The following is a 20,125-nucleotide window of genomic DNA, read 5'->3' as shown; positions in this document are numbered from 1 at the left end:
GTAGGACGGGAACAGGAGCCCCAGCGTGGCCCAGCCGGGCGGTCCCCCACGGCTTACCTCGTAGCCCAGCACGCGCCCGGTGTTCCTGTTCCAGGCGATGGCTGCCCACGAAACCTCCATTTCCGAGGCGGAGGAGCTCTGGACGGACGTCCCCCGCGGGGCCAGCTGGGGCTCTGCCATCCAGAGAGAGGCACACGAGCATCTTCAGCAGAGCGGTCCGTGGGACGCCCCACGCCAGCTGCGCCCCTGGTCTCAGGAACCACCCCAGCTCTGGGCTCAACTCACCGTCCTCCCCGGAGTAGACGACGGACACGCCGCTCAGGGCGCCCTCCCCTTCGCTGTTGTACACCCCCACTTTGACCTCGAAGGGGGAGAGGGGGCTGACGCTCTCGTTCCTGTACACGAAGCTCGAGGACTCCACCGACGGCACTCTCTCCTTGGTCCAGCGGGCGGAGCCGACCGGCCGCAGCAGGACGACGTAGCCAAACTCCCCTCCGCTCTGGAGCTCCTCTGGGATGGGCTGGGGCAGAAGGGACCAATCCCTGAGTGTCTGCCGGGGTCGTCCAGGGAGCTGTTCTGGTGCCAGCTACCCGGTCAGGCATCACGCCTTGTCTAGAGACAACCACAGGCACTCACCCTGAATACTGAAGAATGATCATGCTTTTATGGGGGATGCCCAATGGGGAAAAAAATGGTGCCCATTCAAGAAACTCAGATAAATAAGTAACCATGTGAAGTAGAAATGTAAAGAAGGTTCCATCTGTCTGTATTTCTTTCCATGATTGTTCATAAATGATAACAAAGTGATTTAGAAGATTGCAAGGTTTTGTAAGTGAAAAATTTATATTTTGATACACGTTTGCTTTTTTGTTTGTTTGTTTTTTTGTATTTTTCCAAAGCTGGAAACAGGGAGACAAACTCCCACATGTGCCCGACCGGGATCCACCCGGCATGCCCACCAGGGGGCGATGCTCTGCCCATCTGGAGCATTGCTCTGCTGCAACCAGAGCCATTCTAACACCTGGGGCAGAGGCCAAGGAGCCATCCCCAGCGCCTCGGGCCATCTTTGCTCCAATGGAGCCTTGGCTGCGGGAGGGGAAGAGAGAGACGGAGAGGAAGGAGAGGGGGAGGGGTGGAGAAGCAGATGGGCGCTTCTCCTGTGTGTCCTGGCCGGGAATCAAACCCGGGACTCCTGCACACCAGGCCGATGCTCCACCACTGAGCCAACCGGCCAGGGGGATAAACATGTTTCAACTCAGCACAAAATAACTGTTTTAAGCCTCTCTGTGTTTTTCTTTCACACAACTTTTCAGCAAATGTATGGAAGTTACAGGTAATACAATTACGGTTTAATAACGTTTGCTTTAAGATACAAAGTAGCATTCCTCAAACAGGAAAGTAGAAAGGACCTCCCATCATTTCTAATCATGCATCTCCCTGTATTCATAGGAACATTGATGTGTGTGCTCTTCCTGACATAACAACAAATAAACAAAAAATAGCTTTGCCAATTCCCACAGAAACCAAGTAATTTAAAATTCATTTAAAACCTAAACTCATTAAAATTCCAAAACAAAAATAGATACAAGCCTCCCAGAACTCTGCGGGTATTCCAGTCACATAAAAATAAATGAAAATGACTTTTCCTTGAATTTAGGCAGATATTCCACCTGTTTATCAGAAGGTCGCATTTGAAAGCCCATGAAATCATATTTAGATTTTCCAAAGGAAAATGCTGGGGTTTTTAAAATTTATTTTCTTCTTCTAAAAATGTTCCTAGACTCATTAGGCATTCCTGATGGGATTTCATGCTTTGGTCTCATGTCCCCCCCCAACTCCATCCTGGAGGTCTTTCCTACCAGGTACCCCCTCATCGTAATCACATTATCCTGCGATGGGGCCCACACCTGAGCCCCAGCTGAGGTCAGGTCCCTGAGACGTTCAGGGGCAGAGCCCTCGTATTCCAGCGAGGAGCACGCCGGCCGATCCATCCCTCTCCCTGCAGAGCTGCGTGTGAACCACAGGTGTGCGGGGTAACCATGGGGACGCCCAGAGCCGCGTCAGGAGGAGGGGTCGGAAGCAGTGGCAGGTGAGAGGGGAGGAGGCTGCACGGAGGACAGGTGAAGCCTGCCCGAGCACCCCTTCCCCAGCCTGGGACCGCCAGGCGGGGGGAAGGCTGAGGGCGGGAAATGAGACACTTCAGGTTGGGTGAAACTCTAGGAAGTTGATACTAATAAGCCAGGTTGGGTTTTTTAATTAGGAGAAAACAAGCCTGTATGTTACTACTTAAGACTAAGGCCATAGAAGCGTTTCCCTCTGCTGGGCTCTCACCCAGATGCCGGAGGAGCAGGCCGGGGAGGGGGGCGGGTGTGTGTGTGTCTGTGTCTGTGTGTGTCAGTGTGTGTGTATATATGTATGTGTGTGTGTGTGTCTGTGTGTGTGTCTCTGTGTGTGTATATATGTATGTGTGTGTGTCTGTGTGTCTCTCTATGTGTGTGTCTCTGTGTGTGTATATATGTATGTGTGTGTGTCTGTGTGTGTGTGTATATATGTGTGTGTGTCTGTGTGCCTATGTGTGTGCCTGTGTGCCTGTGTGTGTGTCTGTGTGTGTGTGTCTGTGTGTCTCTGTGTGTGTCTGTGTCTATGGGTCTGTGTGTGTGTGTCAGTGTGTGTGTGTATATATGTATGTGTGTGTCTGTGTGTGTGTGTGTGGCTCAGAGATCAATATGGGGAAGTGGCCGTTTCCACGGCACTCACTCTGCAGGGTCTGAGAGTGGAAGAGGCCCCAGAGCAGGGAACAAAGTCACATTCGGTTGACCAGATGACAATGCCAATGCTCCTGACCCCCCTGTTCAGTGCCCACAGAAGCTGTTTTTCTTCTGTTTGTTAGAGACCCTGCCCAGTGAGTCATCCCCCTCTCCTGCGAGTAGAAAGAAGGGCCATTTCCAACCCCATCCCCCGCACGCACACACGCGCGCGCGCACACACACACACACACACATGCACACACACACACGGCTTCCCCGGGAGCCTGCGTGCCATGGCTGGTGTACACCCAAGTTGTTTCTCAGTATTCTTCCTGGCCAGCGACATCTTCCTCCTTCAAAATAACTCAGTTGGACAGAAAATTACCTCCCACACCACGACGAGTTCCGACCGACTTCCTCCACCTCCGTGGACGTTGGCGGGGGCCACGACGGGGACTGGAAGGGAGAGAGACATGGGAGGCAGTTAGGGAAGCGACTCTTCACGGGGAGGAGCTCTGTGGGTGGGTTTCACCTCTCCAGAGCTCATCACGGGGGTGGGGGCGCTCCGGTGGGGGGGTGGGAGCCGTGCGTTCTGCATCCGCAGAAGTGATGTTTACCCATCCCCAAAATGTCTGAGAGAGGACACCGTTGTGTGGGACACACAAGCACTCCGGGTCCAGAATTAATTAAAAGTCGAGTTACATCGTGTCTCTGACATTATTATACATCGTCTGCTAATTGGCAGGACGCTGCTCCATTCGGACGGGCTGAGAAGCCACATGACTCCGTGCCTCATTATACAGTTGTGCTGTAAACAGGGTTCCGAGCCAGCGATTAATTAATTCTCTCTTCCCGGTAAACAAACTAAAATGATTTTCCTCCTTGGTACGCGTCAGGATGTTTGAACATTTGAAAATAAATTCTCAAGCGATACATCAGTAAGTAAGTTCCTGTTTGGGAAGCGCATGTTCGAATCTCAGATCTCCTGGAACAGAACAGACGGACTTTTCCTCTGACTTGTCGACTCCCCAAGGTGTGGTTGAGGGGCCTCTCTGTTTTCCCCAAGGACTCGATGCTCCTTGTAGACAATTCCAGACGCCGGTTACCCTTATGAATTAGAAAAAAACACACACCCTTCAACTCTGTTCTTGTGATAAGTACTATAATGAATAATAGAGTTCGAGGTAAAATTATAAAGTCGATGACAGCTGTGTGTGTGTGAGTATTCTAGTGTATAATGGGAATAGAGTTTTACGTTATACGTGTGGAAGCGTTTATAAAATCCTCTTTTTTCTGTCATGAGGACAAAAGTATCCTAAATCTGTATGGATGGATAAGTCTGCAAGATAAGCTTTTAAATGTGGGATTATATGCAGTTATCTATATTGGATCATTTCTTTTTCATCACTATCCACAGGTGGGTGGAGTGCCTGGTATATTTGTTGATGGAAAATAAAATAGCTGAGGTACCATAGAGACCACAGAGAAATATCTAGACTACTTAACTTATGTATTCCCATTTTCTGCCAGTGCTTAACCTCGTCATGACAGTTATACGATAATCTGACTGTTCTTTTCCATCAAGGCCTCAGTCAGATAGCATTTATTTCACCTTCACATTTTCTGTAATGTTGTCTGCTTTGATCTTCATAATTCATTTAAATATGGCCTCGCCCCTCTCCCCTCACCCTGTTCCTGAGTTCCCAATGTCTGCGGCCAGCAGCCACACCGGTCAGTGGGTTCAGCATCTGCAGGTTCTTGGTACCTGACAGCTCACAGCCACATTATTTCCAGACCACCAAATAGTCGATACACATGTGGTAATTACTTAAAACCATGCTGTAATTTACTCTTTACAAAGTTGGCAATATTCTACATAATGAAGTTCCTTTATTTGCTCTTCAAATGAATCACATGCTAAGCCTAAAACCCCACTGTGAATTGTCTTGGATGACGCGAGACAGAAAAACACACGCTTCCCCGAGGTTTGGAGCCTTCTGGGTGCTGAGTCTTCTGCCACCCCACCCAGCGGGCCTCAGCGGGGGACAGAGGACGGCGTGCACACTGGCCAGCCCTCCCCGGAGCTGCTGTGGTGTGTCCACCGGCCTGACACAGCCCGAGACAGGAGCGCACACCACGTGATCCGCACTCCTGCTCTGTGCTTGTCGGCGCTGGGACGGCCGGGGGGATCCACACACTCCCTTCCGCCCCTCCCTTCCGCCCCTCCCTGGCTCCGCTAGGTTGAGGCCGGCTGCTGTGTGGCGGGCTCGGCCCGAGTCTGGAGAACTGAGTTCCGAATTGGACCCCGCCCAAACCAGCCGGCTAGTGTTCTGATCCTCCCCTTCCAGCTCGGTCATAGGGACGGCCTCTCCTCTCTGCTCTAGACTTCTAGGGTGATTTAATTCCCAACATTGCTGTTGTTGGTGTTCTTTTACAGCCCCGACCTGACGAATAAAAACACCGTCTCTGGTTTAAACCATGACGTCCTGGCCTCCACCGAGACAGCCGTGCCCGTGTTCTTGCCGTCACACGCGTTTTGGAAACGGGGCCACGGCCCCTCGATCGTGGGATGGAGTGAGAAGGGGTCCTCTCTGGCTGCGGGGTGGTGACCGGACCAGGCGTGGCCCTGGGCGCGGAGGGGTGAAGGGTGGACCCGCAGGGGACAGCTGGGGAACAACAGTCTCGGTGTCCTGTACTTGTCCGTGCGCCACTGGGTGCTCAGTGGGTCCTCCTGTTCCGTGAGACTAGGACACACCTCCTCCGTGGGGGGCGAGCTGATAAGGTTGCTCAGTGACGCTGCTGCCCTGGCAGAGCTGAGAAACAGAAGTGACCGCCCCCCCGCCGACCGTCTGGGTTACTTCCCGGCCACACCTTCCACTAGACGAGCAGAAGCCCATTGGTGTCTACAGACCCGCAGGTCCTCCTGGTTCTGATGAGAAAATAGACGAGATGAGAGGAGAAGCTTCCGGGACATGTTCAGACGGGGCTGCTGAACGACCATCATCTTCTACGGAGCGCCGTCTGGGAGAAGAGACACCTTGCCTTGTGCACGTAGAAGACGTGGAAACGAGAGACAGTGGCTTCCCGTCGTGGACTGCGGCTTCCCGTCTCAGAGTGGGGCTTCCCGTCTCGGGCTGGGGCTTCCCGTCTCGGACTGCGGCTTCCCGTCTTGGACGGGGGCTTCCCTTCTCGGAGTGGGGCTTCCTGTCTCGGACGGGGCTTCCCGTCTCGGACTGGGGCTTCCCGTCTCGGACTGGGGCTTCCCGTCTCGGACTGTGCTTTCTGTCTCAGACTGTGCTTCCCGTCTCGGACTGCGGCTTCCCGTCTCGGACTGGGGCTTCCCGTCTCGGACTGTGCTTTCTGTCTCAGACTGTGCTTCCCGTCTCGGACTGCAGCTTCCCGTCTCGGACTGGGGCTTCCCGTCTCGGACTGTGCTTTCTGTCTCAGACTGTGCTTCCCGTCTCGGACTGCAGCTTCCCGTCTCGGACTGCAGCTTCCCGTCTTGGACGGGGGCTTCCCGTCTCGGACTGCGGCTTCCCGTCTCGGACTGCGGCTTCCCGTCGCGGACTGTGCTTCCCGTCTCGGACTGGGGCTTCCCGTCTCGGACTGCGGCTTCCCGTCGCGGACTGTGCTTTCTGTCTCGGACTGGGGCTTCCTGTCCCGTCTCAGACTGGGGCCAGACGCTCCCTGAGACTCAGCACCCCCGTGGGGCGCCCCCACTGTGAGACGCGTTGGTGGCTCACCGGAGGCTTTGGTCCTCAACAGCTCGGACGGTCTGCTGGGCTCCCCGATCGCCACGCTGTTCCCCGCGACCACGCGAAACTCGTACTCCACCCAAGGGCTCAGACCGACCACCGTGGCGTTGTAGGTCTGACCGTTGAGAATCTCTGGAACTAATAAGAAGGGGACACTTCAGGCACCGACACTGGCAGTAGCTAAAAACAAATCAAACAAACAAAAAGACCACATTTGTTTCACAGGATGATCCCCACCACCTGAGTCGCTTACCGGTGGCGACGGCCTGCCAGCCCACAGAGAACGGCGTCCGAGCCTGGACGGCGAAGATCTGGACGGGGCTGTTGTTGTCGGGGCCCGGCCGCCAGCTCAGCTGACAGGTCGTGCTGGAGACGCGTCCCACTCTGACGTCCTCGGGGGGCCCGGGGGGACCTGGACAAACAGGCGTGTGATGACTGGACTGGACTGGACTGGAAATTATTCATCGATTTGGGACAGGGATCATGGGGGTTTTGTCTGTTTATTTTCTGTTATGCTTAGAAAATAAAATATTGAACATCATGTGTTTTATTAGCACATCACTTGAGATAAAGCCCTGTTAACTCAGCTTCCGTGGTGAGGGGTTAATTTAGAAATGCTTCCTTTAGAGATTAGGAAATGCCAGCCCCTGGGACGGTGCACTGTCCTCCGAAGAGGAGCTTGTCTCCAGGACTGAGAACCGCTCTGGTCCAGTCCTCCTGACAGCCCGCGCCGGTCACTGCCGCTGGCCGGGAGCGCGGTAGCCACGCGGACCTCGACCCCGCTCGGCGAGAACGGGTCATCAGACGTGGAAGACACGGCCGAGTCTCAGGGACCCACACTGCGTGCCCAGTCTGACCTTCCGTAGAAAGAGATGAAACCCACTCATGGCAATACCCCACAGGCATGCCACCCAGACACCCGGGTGGGTCTCAGAACCCACTCATGGCAATACCCCACGGGCATGCCACCCAGACACCGGGGTGGGTCTCAGAGCCCACTCATGGCAATACCCCACGGGTATGCCACCCAGACACCGGGGTGGGTCTCAGAGTCCACTCATGGCAATACCCCACGGGCATGCCACCCAGACACCAGGGTGGGTCTCAGAACCCATTCATGGCAATACCCCACGGGCATGCCACCCAGACACCCTGGTGGGTCTCGGAGCCCACTCATGGCAATACCCCACGGGCATGCCACCCAGACACCAGGGTGGGTCTCGGACTTTAGAAAACTGGACACACCTTTTCTCTTTCCTCACTCCTGCATCATGATGATGTGGTTGCTCAGGGATCTACCGCTAACCGTAAACATTTTTATTTTGGCGGCAGAGAAACGCGGTGACCACCGGTTGCCACCGTGCGTGCTTACCCCTGACGATGATGTCAGCCGCAGCGGACAGGCTCTCCAGAGCTGTGGTGACGGTGCAGAGATACTTCCCTGAGTGACTCAGCTGAATGTTCCTTATCATCAGGTCCCCAGTGGCTTCCTGCGGACAGGAAGGAAAGAGGGTAACAAAAACCCAACGTAGACCCTGGCCGGTTGGCTCAGTGGTAGAGTGTCGGCCTGGTGTGCAGAAGTCCCAGGTTCGATTCCCGGCCAGGGCACACAGGAGAGGCACCCATCTGCTTCTCCACCCCTCCCCCTCTCCTTCCTCTCTGTCTCTCTCTTCCCCTCCCGCGGCCAAGGCTCCATTGGAGCAAAGTTGGCCCGGGCGCTGAGGATGGCTCCATGGCCTCCGCCTCAGGCACTAGAGTGGCTCTGATTGCGGCAGAGCGACGCCCCAGGTGGACAGAGCATCGCCCCCTGGTGGGCGTGCCGGGTGGATCCCGGTCGGGCGCATGCGGGAGTCAGTCTGACTGCCTCCCCGTTTCCAACTTCAGAAAAATACAAAAAAACAAAAAAAAACCCAATGTAAATATGCCCGTCCCGTCCCCCCTGCCTGGTTTTTTGTTTTTTTACAGTTGCATAAATGTTAAATGTGAGGCCGCTGAGATGTTCAGAGACCAGCTCAGAACTCCGTCCGTCCTCACAGTCTGTCCCCTGTGCCGTCGCCCTCGTTACAGGACACAAGCCTTCCCGTGAAGGACAGAAAATAGAACAAGAACAGAGAGAGGCAGCCTCCCGCGCAGAGGGTGACTGTCCATGCGGACACGACGGCGGGGGCGGGCAGGGGACCCCGGAAGACGGAGGCTCACGGCCAGGACTCCATCCATTCCTTAAGCACTTAGAATGTTTTTGGCCACGTACTCCTCCAATCCTTTCAAAGTGAGCCACGCCCTTCTGCAGGTCTAGGACGTGTCCGTTGAAAGACCAGACGAACACGACGTCCACGGAGGGGTCGTGGGACACCTGGCAGGGCAGGACGATGCTCTCGCCCACCGTGACGTCCATCTGGGTGGGTGGAACCGTGATGACGGTCCGCTCTGTCGAGAGAGAGAGGAGAGAGAGAGAGAGCCGTTATTGTGGAAGCTCATCCGACACTAGCAGCTGGCCGTAAAGCATGTCCCTGAATGGTTTTTGCAGTGGTTTGAAATCGTGTCCATGCAGCTTGGAGTTTTGCTGTATTTGATGTGAAAAATCCCACTCCCTGTTTTCAAATATCTCTGCGTTAATCAAGTTAGCTTGTTACCTGTAGTAAAATGAAATGCACTGTTTCGTTCATATTTTATATGCAAATAACTGGGGTGTATGTATGTGTGTGTATATATATATATATATATATATGTAAATATATATAAAATCTTTGGGCTTCAAAGGCAGTATCCCGTACAGGGAGAACACACCACACCGCTTTTGTTTTTTTTCCCCCTGAAATGTCCACCACAGCACGACAGCCCACACACGATTAGAGCTCTAAGCAGTCTGTGACGGTTGCATGTACGATGACACACACTGTGACCGAGAGAGCATAACTCCCACAGTGTTGAGAGAGACAGACATACAGGCATGATTTACAGTTATGAGTGTGAGTACCACACGGGCTACTTCTGACATAATTGTGAAAATTTCCTGTTTTAAAGATGCAACATGAAAAGTTTTCCCTGTTATACCCAGATATTGCCACGTTAGAATCATACACCCATCACAGACACCAGCAAACCAACACACCGGCTTCCCTCTGGAAATACCAGCCACATGCTACGGCTTTGTCCCCAAGTCCCAGCTTCCTCAGACAGAGTCCCAAAGGACGTCGTGGTGCCCCAGCCGGCCCCGGGCACCCTGTTACTTCTCTGATGAAGAGAGACCAATGTCACCCCGTTCAATTTAATTTGTGAATAAAAATAAAGAAATACACTAAGATAAAAACGACGGAGAGAGACTCAGAGCTACAGGTCCGTTCCGCTGTGGGGTTCGCTCGCCCGCGGCCGCGCCAGCCCCATCCTGGAACCCGCGGCCGGCAGCACGCACGGGCCACCGCCGCAGGGTGGGAGCGGGCTCCGAGGCAGCAGAAACCGGCACAGTCTTGGATGCCCCCGTAAGGAAGGGACAGGGACTCGGCTCCGTCCCTTGACTTCTTCTGCGCAGCTAAACGTTGAGGGTGGGTCATCGGGAGGAAGGAGAGGGCAGGGATGGAACCAACCCGGACGTGAGTTGCTGATGATCTACTCTTTCTCACGGGGACGTGGAAGTCCCTCATCCTACTTTATACCTCCCTCCCCTCTGCTTTTCTATGTATATAATATCCAAAACGATAAAGGAAAGACAGAGAGGAAATTACGAGAGGGAGTGTTGATGTGCAGGGTAGGGGGCACCTCTCCCGTGCAGCTTCTGAAGAGATGGGGACCGGTCAGTTTGGGCAGACGGTCCTGACTCTAAATGACCACATTCACGAAGAGGTCATCGAGTTACAGGACTTGAACGTTTATCGTTGGCAGTCCATCCCGGGGAGGTAGAAATCATACAGAAATGACCTGAGCCTACAGTTCTGTTCTTCAGACGTCTCAGGGAAGTTTTCATAGAAGAGCCGCTGCTTCTGAGGAAGGGCTTTGCTCAGACTCACGTTGTTGACGGCGTCTGCTGTTTCCAGATCGCATCTTCGGTTATGAGGCACCTCAGGAGATGTGGAAACTAATTATTGCGAAACTTCTGTCGGATGTGTTTAGCGTGATTCCTCCAAACACAAATGGGGCTTGTTCCTGTGATAACAGACAGCCGCACGCTCACGGCCATCATGACCCCGAACGATATTTTTAGAAGCCGAGAGATGCCGATCTAATGTGTAATTAGTTGGCCTTCCCCGGCCGCCCAGAAAGTGTTATTTTTGTTTCCTTCGACTCGGGGGAAACCTCCGCCTGCCAGCAATCATCTTTCAAGGGTCGCCGTTCGGAATAATTACCACTCAGGTGTCTCTGAAGTCAGCGGCTCCTCCCGGAAGATGGAGAAAAGCGTGAGAAAAATTACCAGACCTTTCTCCCCCTGTTCAGACAGGGGCGCCTGCCTCCATCCGTCTCTGACAGGACCGGAAGTCTTGCTGAGAGACCAAAATAAAGGAAACCGGTGGATACACAGCCACGTGGAACAGGTGATGAAGTTCCCTGACAGGCTCTCTCGCTGCTTACCGAGGGAAAGCAAAAATAACTCCTTTTTAAAATGGGGTCCGCTGCCCAGGTCCTCAGATCTCAGACGGCCCAACCAGTTACCGTGGTATCTCTTTGTATGCCTCTCCATTCCGTGCACTTCTGTCCGTCATCCCGGGTCCTGTTCCTTCTAAATGTACAAACATTGTCAGCATCCTAGTGTATGTCTGAAAGCGATGGATGCCTACTGTTTTTTTTTCTTGGATGTTGTTGGGTTTTATGTATTTTCTGAAGTTGGAAACAGGGAGGCAGTCAGACAAACTCCCGCATGCGCCCGACCGGGATCCACCCGGCATGCCCACCAGGGGGTGATGCTCTGCCCATCTGGGGCATTGCTCTGTTGCAACCAGAGCCATTCTAGCACCTGAGACAGAGGCCATGGAGCCATCCTCAGCGCCCGGGCCAACTTTGCTCCAATGGAGCCTTGCTGCGGGAGGGGAAGAGAGAGACAGAGAGGAAGGAGAGGGGGAGGGGTGGAGAAGCAGATGGGCGCTTTTCCTGTGTGCCCTGGCTGGGAATCGAACCCGGGACTTCTGCACGCCAGGCCGATGCTCTACCACTGAGCCAACTGGCCAGGGCTGCCCTCTGGTTTTGTTTGTGTAAAAGCACCTTTATTTCATCTTCAGGTGGGAGGCTACTTTTGCCAGGGGTGGAGTTCTGACTGGTATTATTTTTCAGGCCTTCAAAGAGGCTCTTTCGTTGTCTTCTGGACTCTTATTTCTGCTACTGCAACTTCCAGCCTTACTGTTGTCCTTCCGAAGATCATGTATCCGTTTTTACTGTCAGGATGATTCTTCCTTTCCGGTTGTCTCATTCTGTGCTGATTTAAATCTCCTTTGGAGCGATCTCCTTTGGGATTCTACGATCTCCTGAATAGGAGGCCGGCTGTCATTTTCAGTTTTTTTGTTAAAAACCGAAGGCAAATAATTCTTCAGATTTTGCTGATGCCTCACGTGCTTTTTGTCCCCAGACCTTGAGGGACGACCGTGTCCCCACGCCCTCGCCTGTCTTTCCTGCGCTGTTCTCTCTCCGTGTTGCCATCTGGATGTTTTATCTTCACACACACCCGCCTTTAATAACCCCCCTGTCTCCTGTGTCTAATCTCTCATTAAATCATTCCATGATGTTCCGAGCTTTACCTTTTGTCTTTTCTCGGTTCTGGAACTTCCGACTGGTTAGGAAGAGATAGCGTGACTCTTCTTCAGTTCTTCATCTCGTCCTTTCTATTCTGGCCGAGTCCAGCACAGCTGTTTTAGGGCCCTGGTCTGCGGACGTCCCTCCTTCCATTGGCCGTTTCTCTGGTTTGGTCGTTTTTTATCCGGGTTCCAGCTATTCCTGGTAACGTGTTATTGTGCGCCAGGCCCCGTGGGTCAGAATGTCAATGTCTCTGTTTTGGCAGATGTTCCCCACGGAGATGCACTGTTTTGAAAGGAGGCGGCCAGAAGCAGGACTGGACCCGGTCGGGACCTGATGGGAGTGAGTCTGACGCTCCCGGTCGGGACCTGATGGGAGTGAGTCTGACGCTCCCGGTCGGGACCTGATGGGAGTGAGTCTGACGCTCCCGGTCGGGACCTGATGGGAGTGAGTCTGACGCTCCCGGTCGGGACCTGATGGGAGTGAGTCTGACGCTCCCGGTCGGGACCTGATGGGACCTGAGTCTGACGCTCCCGGTCGGGACCTGATGGGACCTGAGTCTGACGCTCCCGGTCGGGACCTGATGGGAGTGAGTCTGACGCTCCCGGTCGGGACCTGATGGGACCTGAGTCTGACGCTCCCGGTCGGGACCTGATGGGAGTGAGTCTGACGCTCCCGGTCGGGACCTGATGGGAGTGAGTCTGACGCTCCCGGTCGGGACCTGATGGGAGTGAGTCTGACGCTCCCGGGACCTGATTCCATCTCTGCTGGGCTCCATCTGCTTTCTCTTCGGGTGCTTGTATTTCTGACCCAGCCGACCTGGAGCCGGGCAGCTTCCTATAGGAGAGGTCGGCCGGGCGGTGGGGTCACCCACCGTGTTTCCTCTTCTCCAGGGGACCGTCCCTCGTGCTGCAGGCGCCTGGTTCTTCTCCCCGCACCTTCGTGTTTTCGTTTTCATTTCCTTATAAGAATGCGTTCGCCGGGTCTGTGCCTGAGACGGAGGTGGTGTTGCTGGGCGGAGCACCTCAGCTCCCCGGGCAGAAGGCTCCCCCACACTGTTAGTGCGTCAGAGACCGTGGGGGGGGTTGGTTGGGCAGATCCAGGCCACGCACCAGTGCCAGGCTGTAGATAACGGCATGGTACAGCATTGCTGATGCCTGCTGAGGAAGACGTGAGTGAGGATGACTTCGGTCGGAAGTGGGGAGCCCTGTCCTGGAGCCCCACTCAGCTCTGAGGGCACGGCTGCTGGTCCTCTGCTCTCCACGCAGGGAACCAGGGCAGGAGCTGGGCGGACAGCTGTCCTCAGGGTCTGAGAAGCCTAAGAAGAAAGACCCTGGTGCCGTGTTGTTAAGAATCTCCCGAGGGAATCTCCTGGCTCCCTCCTCTTGGTGGGACGTTTGGAGATCCCTGAGCCCCCGCACGTGGTCAGCGCTTTGTGTGAGAGGTTGAGCACCTGCTGCAGATACGGGCGAACCACTAAGATCCACCAAGGAGCCGTGTACATCTCTTCAGAAAACAGAGGGATTCAAGCAACCAGGAAGGAGAAGGCCGTTTGCGACAACACAGACTTCAAGAAAAATGAGTTAGAAAAGAGAAGCTATCAGCCGTGTTTTCAGAGAGAGAGAGAGAGAGAGAGAGAGAGAAGAACAAGGAGTTATATAAAGGGACAGTGGGGAAAAAAATAAAAGGACACTTAAAAAATAGCAAGAACCAAAATTAAATAGATGTCTGGAAGATACAGTTGAGAAAATCACCCAAGAGGTAGAGCAGGAAAGCTATAAAATGTATACTAGGAAAGAGAGACATCTGTCTGTCGATCTAGCTATCTTATCTATCTAGAGATAGCCTATTAGCTGTATATGCACTCTATGTATCTAAATACATAAAACATAATAAGTTACACAGATAGATGCCTGCACACGTACCAACACGCAGACAGACATAAACTAGAGTAACAGTTTGGGAAATCTCACTTTTCAATGGTGTGTATCTCAGAAAAAGAAACGCAGTAAATTATTTAATTCTCCAGGAAGCTAGTCCAGGCCCGGAAGGATGGGTCCCCCGGATGACCGGATCACCCGGACGCCCAGGGACGGCTGTACCCAGACTCCCACCAGCCCTGCGGTGCCCGGGGAGGGAGCGGGACACAGCACCGCACTCCGCGGGGCAGGGGTCAGAACGGGTCCAGCCTCAGAGCAGAGACGTCTCCAGACTTCTGCAGACTGAGGAGTCCCAGCCCCGAGCTGTTTCCAGTGAAACCATCCGTCAGACTGAAGGGAGCATGAAGACGTTTCTGAACATGAGAAATCTCATGGGACTCGCGTCTCTCTCGAATTCTTTCTCCAAAATTTGTTGGAAGGTGCATTCTACCAAAATAAGTGTTTCTATCAAGAAAGAGGAGGCCTGGGCCCTGGCCGGTTGGCTCAGTGGTAGAGCGTCGGCCTGGCGTGCAGGAGTCCCCGGGTTCGATTCCCGGCCAGGGCACACAGGAGAAGCATCCATCTGCTTCTCCACCCCCCCCCTTCCTCTCTATCTCTCTCTTCCCCTCCCGCAGCCAAGGCTCCACTGGAGCAAAGTTGGCCCGGGTGCTGAGGATGGCTCCATGGCCTCTGCCTCAGGCGCTAGAATGGCTCTAGTTGCAACAGAGCAACGCCCCAGATGGGCAGAGCATCGCCCCCTGGTGGCCGTGCTGTGTGGATCCCGGTTGGGAGCATGCGAGAGTCTGTCTGACTGCCTCCTCACTTCTCACTTCAGAAAAATCCAAAAAAAAAAAAGGAAGAAGAAAGAGGGGGCCTGGCGTGTAGGCTGCAGGCCCCCCACAGGCAGGCAGGCTGATGTTGAGGGGACATGATGGAGATCGATCTGAGGAGGGAATTAATGTCAAGTTCAGTGAAACTAAGCCAACAAACCACACAAGAACGTGACTGACTCGGGAGGCAGACACAGGACACGGGAGGTCATACGTGGAAACTAAGCTGTGCAGAGCAGACAGACAGACAGACAGACAGAAGAGGGAATGGGGTGGTGGAGAGGTGGGCCTGGTCCCTCCAGCCCTCCAGCAATGGGCAGTCAGCGACCTTTATTTAATGCACCTTTCCTCTTGGGACAGACCTGGCCTGTGCCCAGCAAGGTCTGCACCCCTGAGCTGGGGCGGGTCATCTGCTCAGTGCTCCCCAATCAAAGCCCTGGGCATCTACTCTGCCACAGGCCACGCTTCCTCTATCTCTGTGCCCAAGGTCACCATGGTCAGTTGGTTCCAGTTTACCCATTCAGCTTCCACTGCCACGTGTAAATGGTTTCAGATGGTGGTGTCCAGCTGCCAGCCCACTGCCCGTCCACGACAGAGCCCCCCCGCCGGTGCTGCAGGAAGATGACAGAGTCCAGACTCGGTGGGTTTGAAGAGCACCGGTTGAGGACACCTATTAAAAGGCCAAGCACCCCCGAGTCAATGCAACAAACGAAGAGCCGGTCAGGGAGCGCCGCTGTCTGAAATCAGAGGTGTCTCAACGGGAAAACTCGTCCGCGTACCCTGCAGGGAAACACGGCACATTTCCCCGGCTGGCCACGGTGCGGGGTTGCAAACACACAGCTCCCGTGTTCACAGGTGACCACCGCGGGGCCTGACACCTGTGTGAGACCGGCAGGCGCTGCGGGTCCCGCCGACCACGTCCCAGCCGCCTCCTCCTCCTCCTCGGCAGGCACGGCACCACCGACAGCCGCCGTTCTCGGCGCTCCGCCCGTGTTTCCGAGACAGAGGTGGCCTGCGTTCAGACGGTGACCCATCGGGCTGAGGAAGTCTGGGCTTTCACACGGAAGGAGTCAGGACCTCGGAGGGGGAGGGGGATGCTGGCTTCCGAATTGACGTTGGGGTGAGGGGAACCGAGTGAGGACAGAAGCCACAGGGGGGACTCGGGCTGAGCTTGACCGGGGTGCTGGAAGAGCGGGCTCCCCGTTTCCCCGAGTCTCTGGGATCTGTAGACTGACAGCCGGACGTGTGTCTCGGGTCCTCTGTGTGGAAATGACGCAGATCGCTCCTGGAGCAGCCGGGGCACGTCCCCAACCCCTCTGCCCTGCAGGGGCAGGACCGTGGCAGCACAGGAGGCTGGCTGCGTCCTCCATCCTTCAGCGTCAGGACCGAGACCAGGGGACCCGCCGACCGCCCGGTCCCTGACCAGACCCCTCCCTCCGCACACGGGCTCGGGGCTCGGGAGGACAGAGGCACCTGTGGTCACAGACACCTTCCCTGCCCAGACTAAGCCGGCTGTGGCTTTACACTTCTTTTTGTTCTTTTACATGTCATTTTTAAGTTCGGTCTTCAATTGGTTACATTCGTGTGCGGTGTACCATGTAGTGATGTGACAGTTTTATACCTGACAGTGGGATGCCCCACGAATGCTAGGGCCCCCTGGTTATTTTTCATAAAGAACAGGAAGTGGGGAGCCCGTGTCCTATGTCAGGTGCAGGAAGCCGAGTGCCGCATGCACGCTGTGAGACTGCGCGTGCGGGAGACCCGGGGAGCAAGGGCGTGTCCGAGCCGGCTGGTGGGGGGGGGGGGCGTGAGGAAGGGGCCCGCGGGGCAGCTCCGTGGGGTGACGGAAACCTCTTCTGTGTCGGTGCGGTTTCGGGGGACACGGTCAATGCGGTTTCGGGGGACGCGGTCAATGTGCCCTTGAAGTTTATGTATTTCCTTGGATGTCGAGTTCAGAAGTACAAGCGACTATTAGGCTCTATTTAATGAAAGCGCACTGAGCTCTTCAGGTGAAAGCACTCCTGTTTTGATGCCCCTATTTGTCATCAGTGTCACCTGGAAGCGTCTCATGCCCTCAGGACAACACGCCTGGACCACGAGATAAAACAGCAGGAGGGAGGCGTGTGCCGCTAACGATGGCCAGGGCCGCGGGCGGCCGACCTCCGTGCCCTGCGCCTCAGTGGCCTCTGTGAGCTGTGAGCGTCTGCGTCCGCGGGTTGGTCCGAGGGTCCAGGGAGACAGCACGCACGGAGCCCCTCTCACCGCGCCCGGGGCGGAGCACGCACGGAGCCCCTCTCACCGCGCCCGGGGCGGGGCACGCACGGAGCCCCTCTCACCGCGCCCGGGGCGGGGCACGCACGGAGCCCCTCTCACCGCGCCCGGGGCGGGGCACGCACGGAGCCCCTCTCACCGCGCCCGGGGCGGGGCACGCACGGAGCCCCTCTCACCGCGCCCGGGGCGGGGCACGCACGGAGGGCGGGGCGGCTGCAGCAGTAACAATGACGTCCGCGTCCGGGACAGGAAGCGTCCCCTCCACGGGCCGCACTGGTCAGCCGTGCAGAGGGTGCGCCTCATTCTGGGCTGTGCCTCTCACCGCTGTGATGGTGGTGTGTGCTCATGCGTGCGTCTGGCCGTCTGGATATGACATAAACCCTCACTATTCACCTCCAGTATTGATTAAAAATAAAATAAAACATTAGCCAGTTATCGATTTAATCTGTTCAGTAAAGAATATCTGGAACAATTAAAAAACGGTGTGGACCCAGCATGCGGTGGTGCCTGGCCTTTTCACCGTCTGCTATACAATGTACATTTGAACCTGGCAGCTGCTTTGCACGCCCGGAAATTTAATCCGAGTGACATGGACTCCTTTGTCTAAAAGACTTAAGTTGTTATGGAAACCAAACTACCATTGACATTGTTGTGTTACATAAAGAAATGCTTTTTGTTTGGTTTCATTTTGTTTTTTCTTGTACTTGAGATTATGGAAGTCAAGTCTCAAGAATGCCTTCAGCATTAGTTTCGCTATTGAAGGGAGGAAAGAAAATGTCGTTTCTAGATAGTATCAAATTTTACTCTCTCTATAGATACGTTTTTTTCACCTTAACATTGCTCCCGTGAGTCATTTCAAAATCAAAGTCTCTGTTGTATTCCAGTGCTTCAACTCATGCTTTGCAGAAAGTCGGGGTGCAGGGTTAAGACACGTGGGGGCCCGGGCTCAGCCGGACTTGAGAGACCTCTCTGGGGAGCTGTTTGCGGGCGCCACGAGTTGTTGGGCGCATCGCCACACGTCCCGTCGCCTCCGTGGAATGGCACCTGTGGGTGACTCCATCCATCCGGCTTCTCCCTAAAGCTGAGCTCCACGCTCAGGTCCGGGACCGCCTCTTAAAGACGCCGCCTCTCCGGTTACCCGCCCGTCTTGGGGTGCCTGTCCCCGCAGTCGACATAGAGCCAGGTTGGGGCGCCCGCTCATTCTGCCGGGGGGCACGGGCAGGCCGACCGGTGCTGCTGTCGTAAAGACTCCCTCACAAAGAATAAACAGCTAAATGAACAGCAATAAACTTAATTTCCACATTAGCTATGCTTTTCCAAGTTCCGACATTTCGGTGGAAAAGAACGCTGGAGCAATGAGGCCTGTAATTGAACATCCGAAACTTCTCCGGTGGGGGGGCCCCCAGAAAAAATGTTGCCTGCAAACAAGATCATTTTTATCACCGGCTGTTAGCTCTCGGCTTTTTAATCATTTTCCAAATGCCAGATCGAATCATTTCCCCTCTTCTGGGATCTCCATCGACTGTTTAGTGGGTGGCACGTTGTCATTTCCGCCCAAGTCCCCCAACGTGAAACCGTTCAGACTCTCTCTCCTCAGACCCCCTGGACGGTGCCCCCCACTCCACCCCCCGGGGGGGCGGGGCGTCTCTGAGCCCCGGATGTGCATACGGCAACGACCTTCTCCTGTTGCGTCAGCGAAACGAGTTCCAGATGCGCCGAGCAGACAACTTCAGAGTCCTCTTAACGCAGATAAGCCTTATCAGCTAGAAAACCAAGCTGGAGATGCTCACACTCCTGTAACTATTATCATCTTACAAGCTGTCTAACAACAGCCTCCCTTGCGTGACCGAGGCTGATAAAGGCATTCAAAGCGAGAGGCTTGTCTTATCAGCCTTCAGAAATCTCTCACTGGCTCTTTATCTCCTTGTTATTACCAGGAAGGTCACCGTGGGCTGGTTTCGGTTTGAGAAACGAAATTATGCTTGACGGTGTAATGACCATCAGATGGACATTACAGTTCAGAATGCGCGCGCGCGCGCGCACACACACACACACACACACGCTCGACCATTTTTACAAACAACCAGATGACCACACTCTTCAGAGTCAAGAAAACGGTTGCACCAGCACGTACTGCTGTAGTTATTATGATTCTTTCTCAGCTCAGAGCTTCCTGATGCGTGGGCTATAAAATAATCATCCTTTGTCAGGGGCATCTTCCACCCTCCCCCATGAAAAGGAACTCACAGAAGGCGGTCTCCCCGAGAGGGTAGGACCGTAATGGACAACGCCCCAGCGTACGGAAGCTGGTCATTCACCGACCACCGAGAAAGCCAAGTTTCCAAAGATGCTCTTCTCCATACTGTGCAGACGGTTTGCATTTATGTCGACGGTTTTTTCACGTGTGCACCTGTTACCAGGTACGTGGTGTCTCATCGATCAGCTGATGGTGGCCCTTGTCGCTGGGAGAGGAGCTCACGGTCCCTCCTTCCCCTAAAACGGAAGGTGGGGATTTCCTGACCCCACAATTTCCTCTTCATTATCCGACAGAAAACGAGGGAGGATGACTTGGCACACGTGTGCGCGGACCACGCCCTTGCTGCGCGCCTCGCCTCTGCCCTCCTCTGCTCTGCGCCGATGGCGGGACAGCGGGCGTCCTGTGACATCTTAGGGATTTCATGTGGCTGCACGTCTGTCCGTCTGCCCCCCCTGAGCAGAGTGGCCCCTCTGCCTGTTAGAGATACACAACCACAGACCCTTAAACGGGAAAACGAAAGACATTGAGCTGTTTTGTTACTTCCCTGTGATGCCCTTCGTGGCAAAGGGTCCTAAGACACTTACGCCCTGAAACACGGAAATCCTTCCATCTCCAGAGCGAGGCAGGCCAG

General features: G+C 54.7%; 1 protein-coding gene across 1 annotated transcript in view; it reads right to left on the bottom strand.

Moving 5' to 3' along the window:
- CNTN6 (contactin 6) overlaps positions 1-20,125 on the bottom strand; it is a 124,803-nt gene that overhangs the window by 9,483 nt on the left and 95,195 nt on the right. The window contains 7 exon segments of the mRNA XM_066244741.1: positions 58-173; positions 286-520; positions 3,133-3,203; positions 6,491-6,640; positions 6,756-6,914; positions 7,875-7,992; positions 8,754-8,929. Of these exon segments, the coding sequence (XP_066100838.1) occupies positions 58-173; positions 286-520; positions 3,133-3,203; positions 6,491-6,640; positions 6,756-6,914; positions 7,875-7,992; positions 8,754-8,929 (1,025 nt within the window).

Source organism: Saccopteryx bilineata, chromosome 10, assembly GCF_036850765.1.
Source record: "Saccopteryx bilineata isolate mSacBil1 chromosome 10, mSacBil1_pri_phased_curated, whole genome shotgun sequence".
In the NCBI taxonomy this organism is placed as follows: domain Eukaryota; kingdom Metazoa; phylum Chordata; class Mammalia; order Chiroptera; family Emballonuridae; genus Saccopteryx; species Saccopteryx bilineata.
This window is presented reverse-complemented; position numbering and strand designations above follow the sequence as displayed.